The sequence below is a fragment of the Nerophis lumbriciformis genome, linkage group LG01 (genome assembly GCF_033978685.3).
Source record: "Nerophis lumbriciformis linkage group LG01, RoL_Nlum_v2.1, whole genome shotgun sequence".
Lineage (NCBI taxonomy): Eukaryota > Metazoa > Chordata > Actinopteri > Syngnathiformes > Syngnathidae > Nerophis > Nerophis lumbriciformis.
This window is the reverse complement of record NC_084548.2, coordinates 42643232-42662500: the sequence shown is the minus strand read 5'-3', so window position 1 is coordinate 42662500 and position 19269 is coordinate 42643232. Positions and strand designations below refer to the sequence as shown.

The following is a 19269-nucleotide window of genomic DNA, read 5'->3' as shown; positions in this document are numbered from 1 at the left end:
ATATATATATATACATATACATATATATATATATATATATATATATGTATATATATATATATATATATGTATATATATATATACATAATACATATATACATATACATATATGAAAAGGTGAGGCCTTTAATTCCAGGAACACCAAGCCTACCGTCAAGCATGGTGGTGGTAGTATTATAATCTGGGCCTGTTTGGCTGCCAATGGATCTGGTGCTTTACAGAGTAAATGGGACCTCCAAATTTGGTTGGGTCTTTCGGCGCAGTTGGTTGTTCGGAATTTGTCCTTTACTTAGTTCCATTTAAAATTTTAGATCGATGATAGCGACAAAACAAACAATGGCATTTAGTACAAGCTGTTATTTGTGAGCCGAAAGAGGTTCTTCCTAATAAACACAGTCGGGCGCTTCACAATCAAATCACACAGCAGATTTATTGGTCATGTCTTAAAGTGACACACACATGGAGGGACACAGCATCACTCCTTGTCTTTCATGATGCATCCATGCTTCAGTATCATTTCGCTACGCACCAGTAACATTGTGAAAAAGAGGATAACAGAAGAAAACGGATGCAGTCTTATTTACCACATTGTCAGTAACAAACAAAATACAAAATGATAGAAACGTAACTTCAAATAAACTTAAATGTAGAAATAGTAATAAATAAATGGAAGACAAACAGTAAATAGCCAAGTGTGCAATTACGTCCAATAGAAAACAAGGTCAGTCATCAATAAATGCTGCATAGAATCAAGTCTCTAATGTAGAGAAGACACATTTTTTTACTACTAAAATACTAAATACATTTGAAAGTGGAAACAACATCCGCTTGTTCCGAGGTGAATAGAAAAACCAGCAAGCACATCATTACAATATACAAAACTACATTGTAGAAAAATATCTTTGTTAGTTTGAGGTTTAAAACAGGACAACAAGACAAAGTGCATAAGCAGCAGAGACCAAACATGGCTGCTGGTCCACCCTTTTTACTTTATATATGTTTTGCCAAAATAAAACCTTTGGTGTGAGCTGAGGGGAACCAGACCAGTGCCCCTAATAGGAGCGAGAACTCATCAGTAAATATAAGGTTTGGTAGGTATTGCTGCCCTCTACTGGTTAGAAGTGCATAATATGATGGCAGATTGTTCCTTTAAAACAAAGTGGTTGTGTCTGTCTGAGTGTAGTTTTTGTCACCTGGAAAAGTTGATTAGGAGAACTACATCAAAGCCCGGTGTGCACTGACGGGTTTACATTTCACAGGAATCTTCTGGAATTTATTGGAAGCTTGGTATTGCTGGTTAAGTCCAGTACCTGTCACACAGTGATATTTCCCAAAGGATAATAATAATAATAATAATAACTGGGATTTTTATAGCGCTTTTCTAAGTACCCAAAGTCGCTTTACATGTAGAACCCATCATTCGTTCACACCTGGTGGTGGTAAGCTACTTTCATAGCCACAGCTGCCCTGGGGTAGACTGACGGAAGCGTGGCTGCAATTTGCGCCAACGGCCCCTCCGACCACCACCTGTCATTCATCATTCAATTCACCGGTGTGAGTGGCACCGGGGGCAAAGGGTGAAGTGTCCCGCCCAAGGACACAACGGCAGCGATTTTTGGATGGTAAGAGGCGGGGAGCGAACCTGCAACCCTCAGGTTTCTGGCACGGTTGCTCTACCCACTACGCCATGCCGCAGGTGTGTTTATCGCCTGCAATAAAATAACTTATACTTTTCTCTTTCTTTATGCGGCATGAAACAAGTCACAACAGCCTCCATGGACAGGTGTGATTGATTCACGTCACATGATTCCTTATGGGTTATGTATGCAGAGGTTTGGACATGTCTCCATTTGTTGAACTCAGGGAGACTAAATGAGGTGGAGTTCTAGTCAGAATGCTACTCAGCTGTCCACTACCATACAAAATTAAGAGCTTGTGGAAACCAATGCATATTTAAAAACTGCAAATCAGCAGTCAATATAGATGTGTCCATGAAGCTACAACTGCTGCCGCTGCACAAGCCGCCTGTAATGTGGCATGACTTTACTCTCCGGGAGGTAGAGCGCCATCTCCAGGGCCACCAGGATGGTAAACTCAAATGTTATCAGCTCCCGCCTACTTATCCTGAAGCGTTCCTCCAGCTTCTACAAGACACAGCAGAGACAGGGAGACATGGTGACGCTCATACCGATGTACTTTTACGTTCAAATGTTCAGTGATCTGATGTGTGATGATATTAAAGGGGAACATTATCACCAGACCTATGTAAGCGTCAATATATACCTTGATGTTGCAGAAAAAAGACAATATATTTTTTTAACCGATTTCCGAACTCTAAATGGGTGAATTTGGGCGAATTAAACGCCTTTCTAATATTCGCTCTCGGAGCGATGACATCACAACGTGACATCACATCAGGAAGCAATCCGCCATTTTCTCAAACACCGAGTCAAATCAGCTCTGTTATTTTCCGTTTTTTCGACTGTTTTCCGTACCTTGGAGACATCATGCCTCGTCGGTGTGTTGTCGGAGGGTGTAACAACACGAACAGGGACGGATTCAAGTTGCACCAGTGGCCCAAAGATGCGAAAGTGGCAAGAAATTGGACGTTTGTTCCGCACACTTTACCGACGAAAGCTATGCTACAACAGAGATGGCAAGAATGTGTGGATATCCTGCGACACTCAAAGCAGATGCATTTCCAACGATAAAGTCAAAGAAATCTGCCGCCAGACCCCCATTGAATCTGCCGGAGTGTGTGAGCAATTCAGGGACAAAGGACCTCGCGAGCACGGCAAGCAATGGCGGCAGTTTGTTCCCGCAGACGAGCGAGCTATCGACCCTAGCTTCCCTGGCCTGCTGACATCAACTCCAAAACTGGACAGATCAGCTTTCAAGAAAAGAGCGCGGATGAGGGTATGTCTCCAGAATATATTAATTGATGAAAATTGGGCTGTCTGCACTCTCAAAGTGCATGTTGTTGCTGTTGGAATAATTGTTTGTAAGTTATCACAAAAGAAACGTTGTATTATGAATGCTGTCTTTCGAGGCCTAACAAGAGGAAGAAGGCTCGTGAAACGCCACTGTGATTTCAACACGGACAGATGGCAGGATCTGCTCAACTTCCAGAGGAACTCTCTTTGAAGTGTTAAACGAACTCTCTCTGAAGTATTTCACAAACTCTCTTCCAACTGTTTGGTGACCGAGGTCAACGCTGTTTACGACCCGCTGCCCTCTTGAAGTCACTGTGGTCAAGAGACGGGAGGGGTTATCCATTGTCCTCCAACACCTGCCCCAGCTGGATCCAGGAAGAGCCCAAGCCCGAGAAATCCTCTTCTTGGACTTCAAAGCGACCGAAAACAATGACTGTTTTACATACTCCCCATTCCTGCTGTGACATGTGTTGGTGCGTGAACATTGAACATCTGAATAAAGGAGGTGACGAAAACCTTCTTCGTCAGAGCGTGGTGCAGGACTGTACAGAGAGTGCAGTGGCCATGTCTCTCCTCAATATTGAGTCCAAATTGAATTATGTCTCTGTTTGATTCCTTGCCTTTTGTCTTGTTTAATAGATGTCCTCAGTGTTTGAATGTGACATCTTATTGGTCCTTCGAGCCGGATTCCAACACGTCTGACGATTCCAGCAGGAGTGAGTGAAACCAGAAAGACCATGGCAACCAAATCCTGATTGAGGAACTGCTTTTTCTTCATTTCGGGCTGGAATTGAAAGACTGACGGAAAATCCGAGGACAACAGGAAGGAACGCAGAGAGCAGTGAGTACGTTTTAAATTGACGAAGAAAGAAACGACTAAGAGAAAGCGTGTGACGAGGGTTACGACGCATAGACAAACCCTGTAAATCCTAGGCTCTAACAGGTAAAAAGGCCAAAATTACTGCAGGACGTCGGTGTCCGCGAAAACTGAAATACCCGAAATAAACTAAAAACTAAAATTCTAAAACTGAAGAGGCCAATATACTGCAGGCCGCGAAAACTGAAATCCGTAATATCCGTAAACAAATATACTAGGGGGAGGCGGAGCCCACAATAATTTGAAATATCCGTAAGCCATTATCCTGGGGACGACGGCGTCCAATGCAGACCTAAAATAGTCTATTCAGAATAAAAACTGAATTTTGTCCGTAAAAAACAATAACCTGGAGAGCGACGGGGTTCTCATGTCATGAAACATTGAAATTTCCGTAGATCAATATACTGAAAGGTGTGAATGTGAGAGTGTGTGGGAGTAATCGCCATTAGGCTATCACTCCATATTAAAGTTGTGAGAAGTAAATAGTGGGTTATTGTGGATGCTCTAGGCAAGACACCTCCACTGGGGAACCATCTCCAGTAGAAGCGACGTGTACCACAATAATAAATTAAACCACTATCTTACAAAAAAGACAAAAGTAATCCTTATAAGTTCGGCTCTGTAGGGGACGACGGATTACTCCAAATTCTCAAAATGGAAAGAGGGACACAAAGAAACGCAGATCTAATATGGTCTATTACAATCTATTTAAACCAAAATAGAAGACAACAACCACAACGTCAGCGGTTACACCCGACTGCATGTTGGAGTTGTAGCAAAGAGGGACATTTTGCAAGAAACTGTCTTGAGGAAAAAAAAAAAAAAAAAAAATTAACAATCAAAGTAACTCAGCATGACTGTTAAAAGACGACACCAATTAGTTGTCAGCGTATGCCATTGGTGGTAAGATCGCTGCAAATGTGTTTGTTTGTTTGTTAGTGTGTGTTTAAGTGTGTATCTTTCCAGGTACAAATTGTGTAAAAACCCCGGAGGTTCAAATAAAAATAAAAATAGGTTATAAGAAAAAGCAAATAGGAGAAAAATCTCAAAGTGCTAAAATGAGATAAAAGTAAAAATAGATGAAGAAATGGGAAGAAATCAGTAAGAAGAATTAATGCAAAATGGAATAAACTAATGTGTACGACAGAGATAATGGGAGTATTGAAATAAGAGATGAAGAAAAGGTAGACTGAAGATATACATGTATGTTTGGATATATAAAGAGCGCTTTTATATATACAAATATATATATGTATAATTAAATAATGGAACAAATAAAAACCTAGATTAATAACTATAATAAGAGTTGAGATGTATAGTATGATAAAATGATAAAGTGGGTTACATGTTTATTAGCTGAGGAAAGAAGAGAAAAAAAAAAGAAAAAAAAAGGAGAAAAGCTCAAGTGTTGCTGACCTTTGCCCTTAAGAGTGCACTCACGCACTTACACACCACCGTGTGTGTGTGTGTGTGTGTGTGTGTGCGTGGCGCAGTGGGGGAGGTGTGAAAATGAATTTATTACATGTAAGTTTAAAGTAGGTTTAACTTTGAAGTGTAGTATAACATTCTTAAGTTAGATTATGTTTTAGACATTTGCAACACCATACATCTGAGTGTTGAGCTAAGATAAGATAATGACATAACATAAAATAAATAAGGAGGTATGGCAATCAGGAAAACTATCAGCTAGCGATAGACAAGTGTTTGCTTTGAATATTATTGAATAATAATTGCAAATAAAAAATATAAACAATGGGAAGAATGTAAATTCAGAGTTTAAAAGTATAGATTAAGTGGCGTATAGACAGTTAAGTGAGTTTAAAACATTACTTAAAAAATACATAAAGTAATATGTATAACATTTGAATTAGGAGGAAAAATAACATTAGCGTTATTAAATAATTTACATAGTGAAAGACACAAAATAAGCAAAATAAAAGTACAATTATGCAAAAGAGAAGTGAAGAATCTAGGACGTTCTCTAAACAAAAATGGACGCACTATTGTGGAAAATAGAAAAACAAAGTACGACAAGTACAAAAAACACAAATAAAGAAGCAAATGAGGTAATTTCTAGGATTAATGAATTATTGTAGAAGTTGGATACCAAATTATGCTGAAATAGTAGCTCCTTTAAGTAAATTAATGAAAAAATGAAATCATCTGTAGAGTGGAATTCAGAAGCTAAAGCAGCATTCTGTGAAATAAAAATAGAACAGAATGTGCGATTGTTACAGTAACGAAAATTTTGAAAGCTATCAAATGACCATCAAATTGCTCAATGCAAGCGGCAGAACTAGAAGCACTAATAGAAGCATGTAAAGTAATGAAAGATCAAAAGGTCACAATATATATAAAGATAGCCAAAATATAGGAATGATAAAGTCAACAGGAAAATCTGTAACACATTGGAGAACTGATAAAAAAAATTAAAAAAAAGAGAGAGAGAGAGAAAAAAGAATTAGTAGAAGCAGTACAGCTACCAGCTAAAATAGTAATATGCAAATGTGCGACACACACCAAGGGAACAGATACAGTATCAATAGGAAATGTGTTTGCTGACAAAACAGCAAAACAAGCAACAGAAAATGAAATACAAATTTCAAACGACAAACGAGTGACATGAATAATGATATACTAAAAGACATGCAACAACAAAGTACTCCAAAAGAAAAAGATAAATGGATTTAAAAAACGGAGTCACGTTGATCAAAGAAGACATCTATGTATGTCCAGACAATAAACTAATCTTACCAAAAAATCTATATAAGTGGGTAGCAGTTTTGAGCCATGGTTGAACTGATGGCTCAACAGGAGGGATATGAATACCCTTATACAGAAGTACTATACTTCCTATAGTTTAATTCTTATAAAAAAAATGTTTTTATAAAACATCTAGGCAATTAACTAAATAAGAGTGAAGGAAAACAATATTGTCTGGTCATAGTAGATGCATTTTCAAAGTAGGTAGAAATATTTCCTAAAGGAAAAGCAGATGTGCTGACAGTAGCAAAAGCATTATGCAAAGATTTAGTAAAAATGTACATTAACATTACAAGTACAACAGGACTAACACCATTTGAAAGATAGTGGAAAGACCAAGCTGAGTACACTTAGCACATTATAAAAAGGTCATATAATGGGAAAAGTATTTGGGATTGTATTTACATTGTAGAAAGGTCATATAATGGGAAAAAAGTATTTGGAATTGTATTTGTGTTATCAAAAGGACATGTTAACTAGCACACTACAAATTCCACTGGGACAAAGTTGTAAGCATACCATTTGATGGTGTGTCAAAGTTTGATAATAATTGGTTCCTGTTTTGGCAATTAATTTGTTCCTTATGGCGGAGCAAGTGGAAAAGGCTGCAAAAACTGATTGAGTTGTATGTATAAGCCCAGACAATTACTCAAGATGAGTAAAAAAAAAGTTGAATTGAAGTAATGAGCAAAACAAAATTGACCATGTAGCTAAACAGACAAAACAGAAACCAATATTTGATAAATATGTGAAAAAGCTAATTATACCTGCATTAACATGCAAGGCTCTGTACAACAGTTAGGAAACGTATCATCAGATAACTGCATACACATAGTAAATGTGTCAATATTTGTACAAGAATTGTTAACATGCCTGAACAGTTTGATATCTGAACATTGGAAAATAACTAGACATGATGTAAACTGGCAAAGTGTTGTAGATCCAACTTATATTGATGGGTGTCCAAAGAAGTATATCTGACGACTATAAATTGGTAAATCAAGTTGCAGATGGATTTGAATCATACGTCTACTGGTGGTGTACGATTAACAAGAATGTTGACGGAATAAACTATGTCCACTACAATGTACAGGGAATTACACAGGCCAAGACTTGAAGCCGTCGCTAATCAACTCGCCACCGCCACCTTCCTTATGGCTTTTCAAAACCGTATGACGCAAAAAAGGGGGCGTGTGCGCAATATTTGGTGAACAGTGTTGCATGTTCGTACCAAACTGCACTGATGCAGAAAGTAGCCTGACCAAAGCAATGGAAGGCCTGCACACCCTTAACGGTAAACTGAAAGAGCATTCATGCATAGATACATCTATGTGGGAGGGGTGGTTGGACTTGTTTGGCAAATACAAGTCTTTGGTATCTGGTATCTACGTCCGTGTTCAGCAATACTGACGTTGTGTGGATGTTGTTGTATTCCCTGTCTGTTCTCTGTTTAACCGTCTGATTACCACAGCGATTAGCCCAGCAGATGATAAAGCTGTTCAGATGTACTTCCTGGTGGACGACAAGGAAGATGAATCTGAAGACGAGGATACCTACCAGGATGGTGTTCCTGATTTATTTCCAGAAATGTCATAAATATGAGGAAAAATGTATGTTCAATTCTGAGTGTAAACATAACTTTGTCGTAAGGAAATTAACCATTAACTGAAAATTGCAAGAAGAAGTTATTAGGGATAATGAGATTATGGGAACGTTTTTGCGATAAACAGGAGGGAATTGTTGGAATAATTGTTTGTAAGTTATCACAAAAGAAACGTTGTATTATGAATGCTGTCTTTCGAGGCCTAACAAGAGGAAGAAGGCTCGTGAAACGCCACTGTGATTTCAACACGGACAGATGGCAGGATCTGCTCAACTTCCAGAGGAACTCTCTTTGAAGTGTTAAACAAACTCTCTCTGAAGTATTTCACAAACTCTCTTCCAACTGTTTGGTGACCGAGGTCAACGCTGTTTACGACCCGCTGCCCTCTTGAAGTCACTGTGGTCAGGAGACGGGAGGGGTTATCCATTGTCCTCCAACACCTGCCCCAGCTGGATCCAGGAAGAGACCAAGCCCGAGAAATCTTCTTCTTGGACTTCAAAGCGACCGAAAACAATGACTGTTTTACATACTCCCCATTCCTGCTGTGACATGTGTTGGTGCGTGAACATTGAACATCTGAATAAAGGAGGTGACGAAAACCTTCTTCGTCAGAGCGTGGTGCAGGACTGTAGAGAGAGTGCAGTGGCCATGTCTCTCCTCAATATTGAGTCCAAATTGAATTCTGTCTCTGTTTGATTCCTTGCCTTTTGTCTTGTTCAATAGATGTCCTCAGTGTTTGAACGTGACCGAAGATGATCAAGAGAAGAATATCGACCCTAGCTTACCTGGCCTGCTGACATCAACTCCAAAACTGGACAGATCAGCTTTCAGGAAAAGATAGCGGATGAGGATATGTCTACAGAATATATTAATTGATGAAAATTGGGCTGTCTGCACTCTCAAAGTGCATGTTGTTGCCAAATGTATTTCATATGCTGTAAACCTAGTTCATAGTTGTTAGTTTCCTTTAATGCCAAACAAACACATACCAATCGTTGGTTAGAAGGCTATCGCCAAATTCGTCCTTGCTTTCTCTCGTGTCGCTGGCTGTCGTGTCGTTTTCGTCGGTTTCGCTTGCATACGGTTCAAACCGAAATGGTTCAATAGCTTCAGTTTCTTCTTCAATTTCGTTTTCGCTACCTGCCTCCACACTACAACCTTCCGTTTCAATACATGCGTAATCTGTTGAATCGCTTAAGCCGCTGAAATCCGAGTCTGAATCCAAGCTAATGTCGCTATAGCTTGCAGTTCTTTCCGCCATGTTTGTTTGTGTTGGCTTCACTATGTGACGTCACAGGAAAATGGACGGGTGGTTAAAATCAGGCACTTTGAAGCTTTTTTTTTTAGGGATATTGCGTGATGGGTAACATTTTGAAAAAAACTTCGAAAAATATAATAAGCCACTCGGAACTGATTTTTAATGGTTTTAACCATTCTGAAATTGTGATAATGTTCCCCTTATAAAAATACACTCCAATGTAAATTATCCACAGGTTCTTCTAATGAAGTGAAAATGTCAATGGTAACAACAGGAATTTTCCAAATAAAAAACGTGTGTATCTTACATCAATGAGGTGTTTGACTTCCTGTTTCTTGAGGTCACTGCTAATCTTGGCAGCCAATAGAATACAGGCAGCTGACACCAACTTCCTGTTAAAAAAGAACAAACAAAAGTGTTTAATTAGAAACATTTCACAAGAGTGAAGTTTAAATTCAATCAGTAAATTAGTTTGGGCAGTAAGTTCATCTTTCTTTCTTCCTGTGTTTTTATTTATTTCTAACATGGAAACAAGATTACACAATAATACATCACATTTTTACACTTTCATATTTCAACATAAATACATTGACGGCAAACTCCGCAGCTTGCTAGCTTGTGTGCGCTAGTTTTCTGAGAGTCTTATTTTGTTAGCACAGGCAGGATGGAGCAGCACTTTTATTGTAAAGGCGGGGATTGTGCGGTCGGTCTTCAGATAGCAGGTACGGCGCGAGAGTCTCTTGAAATAAAAAGTGTTTCTCGCCTTCCTGCTGGTCTGTTTTTCTTAATACTGAACTTGCAGCACCCAGCGTCATCTCACAAGGTCCTTGGGTGCCGTGAATGTCAGTCAAGTGACGAAAGTGACGTCATAGGAAAGATCAATGATCGCTAATTTTTAGGTCTATTTTTTTAATGCCTGCCTGGATCGACCAAATGGGCACTCCTGGTTTAGAGGGACAACAATGTGAAATTGCGAAATATTTCCATAATGGTGTCACAAGTAAGTTTGTGAGCATGTTTGCTGACATCAATTGAGATACATTAATATGGGGGCCAAACGTAAATATTCAATCAGCTTTTTTTCAATATTTTACACACTTTTCTCACATCTGTCCCATTTTCTTCACGTATGAGAAATACATGAAATGGTGACTAAAAATGTTAAATCTAATTTTAATTTCAGATGTTAAATATACATGCCTCACCAATATAAAGTTAAAAATTAACAAAATTAGCAAAATATCCCACAGTTCTGACGCTTTTCTAACTAAATGTAGCGATACATAAAACATGCTGATATCTGGGCTTTAAATTGTGTCCCTGATGTTAACGTGTGTTTACTGAAACCTGCGATCACTTTGATCGCAGGTTTTATGTTGACATTTGTCAAAGAATATTAGCTAACGTTACCTACAGTAAAGCAATTTATGGTTGCAGATTTTATTGGTTTCTTTCTGTGACTTTCCATAAAGTACACATTATTGTCTTTAAAAAAAAACACACCAATTTGTATCAAATTTTAATTTTGGTCTGGTTTAGGAATGGTGGTACTTAAAATACTGACTAAAAAAATAAAATAAAATACTGACTAGTACTTCTGCACACCCAAAACCCTTTTATTTGTATATGCATGTATGTATATATACAGGACTGTCTCAGAAAATTAGAATATTGTGATAAAGTTCTTTATTTTCTGTAATGCAATTAAAAAAACAAAAATGTCATACATTCTGGATTCATTACACATCAACTGAAATATTGCAAGCCTTTTATTATTTTAATATTGCTGATTATGGCATACAGCTTAAGAAAACTAAAAAATCCCATCTCAAAAAATTAGAATATTTCCTCAGACCAAGTAAAAAAAAAAGATTTATAACAGCAAAACAAAATCAAACATTTGAAAATGTCAATTAATGTACTCAGTACTTGGTTGGGAATCCTTTTGCACGGATTACTGCATCAATGCGGCGTGGCATGGAGGCAATCAGCCTGTGGCATTGCTAAGGTGTTACGGATGCCCAGGATGCTTCAATAGCAGCCTTTAGCTCATTTGCATTATTGGGTCTGGTGTCTTTCAGCTTCTTCTTCACAATACCCCACAAATTCTCTATGGGGTTCAGGTCAGGGGAGTTGGCAGGCCAATCGAGGATAGTAATGCCATGGTCAGTAAACCAGTTACTGGTGGTTTTGGCACTGTGGGCAGGTGCCAGATCATGCTGGAAAATGAAATCATCATCTCCATAGAGCTTTTTAACATATGGAAGCATGTAGTGCTCTAAAATCTCTTGGTACACAGCTGCATTCACTCTGGACTTGATGAAACACAGTGGACCAACACCAGCAGCTGACATGGCTCTCAAAACCATTGCTGACTGTGGGAACTTCACACTGGATTTCAAGCAACTTGGATTTTGCTCCTCTCCAGCCTTCCTCCAGACTCTAGCGCCTTGACTTCCAAATGAAATACAAAACTTGCTTTCGTCTGAAAACAGGACTCTAGACCACTCTGCAACTGTCCAGTGCTTCTTTTCCATAGCCCAAGTCAGACGCTTCTAGAGATTTTAGAGCACTATATGCTTCCATCTGTTGAAAAGCTCTATGGAGATGATGATTTCATTTTCCAGCATGATCTGGCACCTGCCCACAAAATAATAAAAGGCTTGCAATATTTCAGTTGATGTGTAATGAATCCAGAATGTATGACATTTTTGTTTTTTTAATTGCATTACAGAAAATAAAGAACTTTATCACAATATTCTAATTTTCTGAGACAGTCCTGTATATATAAATATATATATATATATATATATATATATATATATATATATATATATATATATATATATATATATATATATATATATATATATATATATTAGAGGGCATGAGATGGTTGGTTGCAGACATACAGTAGAAGGGATTTTTAGTTTGTCTATAGTCTGCATTTATTTTAAAGAAAGATATTTAATTTATTTAATTTGCAAATGTTTATGATTGCTGTTAATGTTTACTTTAAACCCCCACCAAAAACACCAAAGTAGGACGGAGACTTATCGGACTAGCCAGCATGCTTTTACTTTGAAAAGCAGAAACCCGACTAGTCGAGGTGGCATGAGACAGGAAGCTCTAGGCCGCAGCCAGCAGTGTATATAAAACTAGAAACCAAGATTTCTTACAGCATCAAAGCATCACAGCACTGGAGGACGGCCCTGATTCAACATGATCGGAGTCGTGTATAAAGAAAGTGTGGCCAACCCATTTCAGGCGGTCTCCTCAATGATTGGTCAAAAAGCACTCACGTGACCACAGAGCGCCATGTTTGCTACTAATTTTGAGCTGATACCATTTGTTTGCGGCACTTTCTCGTTAGTTTTTTGACGTGTAAAAATGCCCTGTAGTGCAGCATGGGGCTGCTCCACCCGCAAGAATTGTGGAAAGTTTTTACATCACTTTCCTCACAACACGGAAAGAAGACAAGTATGAAAAGTGAAGGTTCGCGAACAACACTTGAGAGCCACCGATTACAGCGTCTTGTGCGAGGTAACGTTCAGGGGAGAACACAGAAGCTAATGCAAATAACAGAAAAAAATATTACATTAAAGAGATGGTTTGGCAAAAACAGACTCTTTGAATCTCAGTAAAACTAAAATAATGCTATTCGGTAACAGTAGAAGAGAAAATGAAACACAAATAGACATTGAAAGAGTAAAACAAACCAGTAATAATAGTGTAATAATAGATGATAAAATGAACTGGAAATCTCATAAAAAATTTACAATAAAGTGGCAAGAAACACATCAATAATGGATAAAGTTATATATGTTCTGGACCAAAAATCACTCCAAATTATCTACTGCTTGCCAGTGTTACCATATCTGAGTTATTGTGCAGAAATAACTACAAGAGTACACTTATTTACTTACCATATTACAAAAAAGATTTGTTGTAATAATACATAATGATTGCTATCAAGAACATTCAAACCCTTCATTTATTGAATCAAAATGATTGAAATCCAATGATCAGGTGCATTTCCAAACAGTTAAACTTATGTACAAAGCAAACTGAGGTTAGTTTTTTTTTTTTTTGGTTGCTCTCTATTTTTTTTTACATTTATTGTGTCGTCGGTGCACGTTAAGTGCCTGCTGGTCACAACAGACTGCATGAATGTAGCAGCAGAGTACATCAAATATGGCTTAAAACGCCGCTGTGTACACGGACGTAGGGAGCGGTACAGAGCGCCAATAAACCTTAAAGGCACTGCCTTTGCGTGCCGGCCCAGTCACATAATATCTATGGCTTTTCACACACACAAGTGAATGCAATGCATACTTGGTCAACAGCCATACAGGTCACACTGAGGGTGGCCGTATAAACAACTTTAACACTGTTACAAATATACGCCACACTGTGAACCCACACGAAACAAGAATGACAAACATTTCGGGAGAACATCCGCACCGTAACACAACATAAACACAACAGAACAAATACCCAGAACCCCTTGCAGCACTAACTCTTCCGGGACGCTACATATATATATTCATATATACAACCCCGCTACCCTCTACCCCCCCTCCCAACCCCGCCCACCTCAACCTCCTCATGCTTTCTCAGGGAGAGCATGTCCCAAATTCCAAGCTGCTGTTTTGAGCCATGTTAAAAAAATAATGCACTTTGTGACTTCAATAATAAATATGGCAGTGCATGTTGGCATTTTTTTCCATAACTTGAGTTGATTTATTTTGGAAAACCTTGTTACATTATTTAATGCATCCAGTGGGGCATCATAACAAAATTAGGCATAATAATGTGTTAATTCCACGACTGTATACATCGGTATCGGTTGATATCGGAATCGGTAATTAAGAGTTGGACAATATCGGAATATCGGATATCGGCAAAAAAGCTATTATCGGACATCTCTAATATATATATATATATATAAAGAGACAGAGAGAGAGAGAGAGAGAGAGAGAGAGAGAGAGAGAGAGAGAGAGAGAGAGAGAGAGAGAGAGAGAGAGAGAGAGAGAGAGAGAGAGAGACATTATTTGGGTTTATTTAGTCAGGAAATCTAACGTCAGAACGACCGCAATGAATGCTTCCGGGCAAAGCCGCACACATCCTTGGTAGAAAAGATGGCGCCTGTTTAGTTGGCCACGTTCTCTCAATACACGGCTCAGAACATGATCTATCGACCCTCGCCTTCGCAGGGCAGAAAAACACTTTGGGACAATGCTTCTTGCATAATTTCTTAATGAAAAATAGTACTGATTTGGTCTTCCAATTAGATAAAAGAAATCATGACTACAGCATAAACACTTAACTAAACTACTTACTACATCCTAATTATTATATTCCAATTAAACTTTCTTCCATTACAAAAAAAGCTTGTAAATACCTGTTTTGTTTATTGAGTCGCCCCTGCAGCACCAGCTTCTCAAAGTAGACAAACGCCATCGCGATGGTGGCGGGCTGCAGGCCAAAGTCCTCCCCGACTGATTGCATCTCTCTTTTCAGACTGACACACAGAGAAATATTAGGGTCCTTTGCTGCTTCCAACAACAGTGCCTTACATTTGTTTGAACAAATTAACCAGATGGACAAGATTATTGTTGTTTAAATACCTGCGAATCTTACTAAGAGTGAGTTTGATGTGAGGAAACTTCTCCTTGAATGTCTCGTTCATGTCTTTCTTCAGGTCTGAAGGCTTCACGTATTCTATGACAGTCGTCTGGGAGATTTAAGTGGAGACATAATGAATAGGAGCGGCGTGACAAAGCACACATATTGTGGTGTAGGCATTTTTTTCAAATGAACGCAGACAGTGAGCCATTAAATATGTCTGTCCACATAATATCCTATATTTGTGTGTATTGACAGAAGCGTTGATATGATATCTGCATCACATATTTGATTGTGTGCATCTCCAGAGATTGGATGTTCTGTTCAGCCCTCTGAATATTCTAAACATACACAGAGGAGGTACAACAGAGTTAACAGAACCCACTTTAGCAAAAATCCTTGATGAGAGATTAAACAGTTGTGTGAGTGTGTGTGTGTGTGTGTGTGTGTCTTCATACATTTTAATACTTTCCACTTGAGAGATCATACTAAGCTGCTGCCTATACGGCGCTTAAGATGACACATAAGGCGCTTGTGTGTGTGTGTGTGCGTGTGTGTGTGTGTGTGTGTGTGTGTGTGTGTGTGTGTGTGTGTGTGTGTGTGTGTGTGTGTGTGTGTGTGTGTTATACTAGCTAGCTTCCTGGTTTTCCTCTTTTCTATTTGTTCTCTTCTACATTTTTATTTTTATTTTGTCCATTTGTATATGTATATTAGGGATGTTCTGATCAAGGTTTTATGCTGCCGATTCCGATCATCTATGAGTGAGATCGGCCAATCCCAATACTGATCACATGTACAGTGCATCCAGAAAGTATTTACAGCGCTTAAATTTTTCCACATGTATTGTTGCAGCCTTATTCCAAAATTAAATACAACAATTTAGTCCTCAAAATTCCACACACAATACCCCATTATTTATGGATTTTTACTAATTTAAAAAAAATTAATAAAATAAATCACATGTACATAAATAATTACAGCCTTTGCGCAATACTTTGTTGATGCACCTTTCGCAGCAATTAAAGCCTCAAATATTTTTGAATATGATACCAGAAGCTTGGCTCACCTATCTTTGGGCAGTTTTGCCCATTTCTCTTTGTAGCACCTCTCATGCTCCACCAGGTTGGATGGGAAGTGTCGGTGCACAGCTATTTACAGAATCTCTCCAGAGATGTTAAATTGGATTCAAGTCTGAGCTCTGGCTGGGCTACTCAAGGACATTTACAGAGTTGTCCTGGAGCCATTTTTTGTTTTATATCTTTGTTGTGTGCTTAGGGTTGTTATCCTGCTGAAAGTTGAACTGTCACTCCAGTCTGAATTGAAGAGTAGGTTTTCATCCAGGATGACTGTGTATATTGCTGTATTCATCTTTCCCACTATCCTGACTAGTCTCCCTGTTCCTGTCCTGCCGCTGAAAAACATCCCCACGGCATGATGCTGCCACCACCATGTGTCACTGTAGGGATGGTATTGGCCAGGTTTCCTCCAAACATGACGCCTGGCATTCACGCCAAAGAGTTCAATCTTTGTTTCATCAGACCAAAATGTTGTTTCTCATGGTCTGAGAGTCTTTTAGATGCATTTTGGCTAACATTTAAAAAGGAATCGCTTCGTTCTGGCCACTATTCCATTCAGGCCTGATTGGTGGATTGCTGCAGAGATGGTTGTTCTTCTGGAAATTTCTCCTCTCTCCACAGAGGATTGCTGTAGCTCTGACAGAGTGTCCATCAGGTTCTTGGTCACTTCCCTGACTAGGACCCTTCTTCCATGATTGCTCAGTTTAGACGACCGGCCAGCTCTTGGAAGAGTCCTGGTGGTTACAAACTTCTTCCATTTATGGATAATGGAGGCCGCTGTGCTGATCGGGAATTTCAAGGCAGTAGATATTTTTCTGTACCCTTCCCCAGATGTGTGCTTTGAGCCAATCCTGTCTCAGCGGTCTACAGGCAATTCCTTTGATTTAATTATTGGATCGTGCTCTGCCATGCAGTGTCAAGTGGAAGACCTTATATGGAAGACCAGGTGTGTCCAACCAACTGAATTTACCACAGGTGGACTTCAGTTAAGCTGTAGGAACATCTTAAGGATGATCAGTTGAAACAGTATGCACCTGGGCCCACTTTTGAGCTTCATGGCAAAGGTTGTAAATACTTAAGTCCATGTGATTTTTTATATTTTAATACATTTGCAGAAAATTCCCCCCAAAAATTCACATTGTCATTACGGGGTGTTGTGTCTAGAATTTTTAGGCCCAAATTAATTAATTCCATTTTGGAATAAGACTGTAACATAAGAAAATGTGGAAAAAGTGAAGTGCTGTGAATACTTTCCAGATATATCTCTTACTAAACTATCTAATCTCTACTGTGTTTATTTTTTACCAGCATAGTCTAGCCTTTTTTGAGGTGGAAAAGGTCACAAATGAGATCTCTTGTCTGGTTCACTTCAATAAAAGATTGTATTCATTTTATAAGTATATTTAATTAACTACGAAAGATTCACCGTAAAGGTGCTAGAGCTACATCCATGTGACGTTTTTGTTTTTGTCTGTTTATTTATTTCTTGAAAAACTGAAAAAAATCAAGCCAAAGATTCGATTGTCGACTGAGAGCAAAATCTAACAAATCAAATTTGACTATGATATGTGTATATGTATATAAAATATTACACTGAAGTGAATACACAGAGGTATTTGTTGTAACAACTCATAGCGTAATAACTGAGATTATTTTTAAGTCAAACTGAGGATCACTAAAGCTGTATTGTTGTCAAATGCACCAAGACAACGGTAGTGTAACGAGCACAGTGTAGTAATCACTGCTCCAGTGAATGAACCTGTGTTTTGTAATACAAAACTTTGTACCATGTAGGAGGCAAAAATCAGCACACGTTTGTGTTTCCCACAAGGCCACTGGGGGTCACCGAGAATATTTGGGTCATAGTCTGTTACATCCTCCAGTCCTGGAAGACAAACATGCACACATACGCACACAGTCAACAGTGAAGTGAAGAACCACATGCATCAGGTAATTGCTACACCTACTGGATACAAATATAAAAGGTTCATGATTAATACATTTAAAAAATGGTGCCGCCAGCATTTTCACAAATGTTTACAACGAGAAGCAAACCAATAGCTTGCTCTATGGTTATTCTGTATCATTTATATGGGTTTAGCCATACATTGACCACATAGCTCAAACAGCCAGTGGGCCATTAAACAGAACATCTACCTTACTGACTTATTTATAACTTTTCCTCGTAGTACTGTACTGTAGTAGTAATTTTGTGTTAGGTTGGTGCATGATGGGTACAGTGTATATTTCTTTGATTTCAAGTGAATGATACATGTATATACCTGTATAACCACATCCACATGATTATATATGTGCATTTGCTTAGTGTTTGTTCAATAAGGAATCTCTTTCTCAATCAAGTCTATGACCCTCTATCATCGACTCTAAAATCACTGCAATAATTGTGTAACACCAGCAAAAGTTTCATATACCAGTGGTCCCCAACCACTGGTATATATTTTTTTAAATAATTTTTTTTGTCATAAAAAAATACAATCATGTGTGCTTACGGACTGTATTCCTGCAGACTGTATTGATCAATATTGATATATAATGTAGGAACCACAAATATTAATAACAGAAAAAAAACAACCTTTTGTGCGAATGAGTGTAAATGGGGGAGGGAGGTTTTTTGGGTTGGTGCACTGATTGTAAGTGTATATTGTGTTTTTTATGTTGATTTAATAAAAATAAAAAAATAAAAAATAAATATTTTTTATATATTTTTTTTATTTCTTGTGCGGCCCGGTACCAATCGATCCACGGACCGGTGGTTGGGGACCACTGTCATATACGATACCAAAAATGTTTTATTTTGGTATTTTAATACAAAATTAGTTGTGGATACTAACATTTTGCTTTGAACATGTTTATTCTGGTAAAACAAGCTTCTTCAGTTTGCTTGGGCTGAACAAGCGATGAAAATAATTGTTACAAAGATGAGTAGCTCTCAGTCATTTTTCCATTTTGTAAATTTGGCTCTAAAAACAAAAAAGATTGGAAACTACTGCTGCAAATGTATATCTTACTTTTAAAAAAGCCATTAAAATTGCAATGTGACTTGTAGGCAAAATTGCAGTCATGTGATGGAGATATGTTAAAAAATACTAGATAATAATTGTAGAACAAGG

The 19269-nt window shown here is 38.2% G+C and overlaps 1 protein-coding gene across 1 annotated transcript in view; it reads right to left on the bottom strand.

Moving 5' to 3' along the window:
• Window positions 1–404: 404 nt before the first annotated feature.
• cables2b (Cdk5 and Abl enzyme substrate 2b) overlaps window positions 405–19269 on the bottom strand; it is a 63753-nt gene continuing 44888 nt past the window's right edge. Inside the window, exons 6-10 of the mRNA XM_061982300.1 lie at window positions 17926–18023; window positions 15065–15171; window positions 14839–14958; window positions 9742–9826; window positions 405–2144 (exon numbers count right to left, since the gene is read on the bottom strand). Coding sequence (XP_061838284.1) covers window positions 1998–2144; window positions 9742–9826; window positions 14839–14958; window positions 15065–15171; window positions 17926–18023 — 557 coding nt within the window. The 3' untranslated portion in view covers window positions 405–1997. The remainder of the gene's footprint in view (window positions 2145–9741; window positions 9827–14838; window positions 14959–15064; window positions 15172–17925; window positions 18024–19269) is intronic.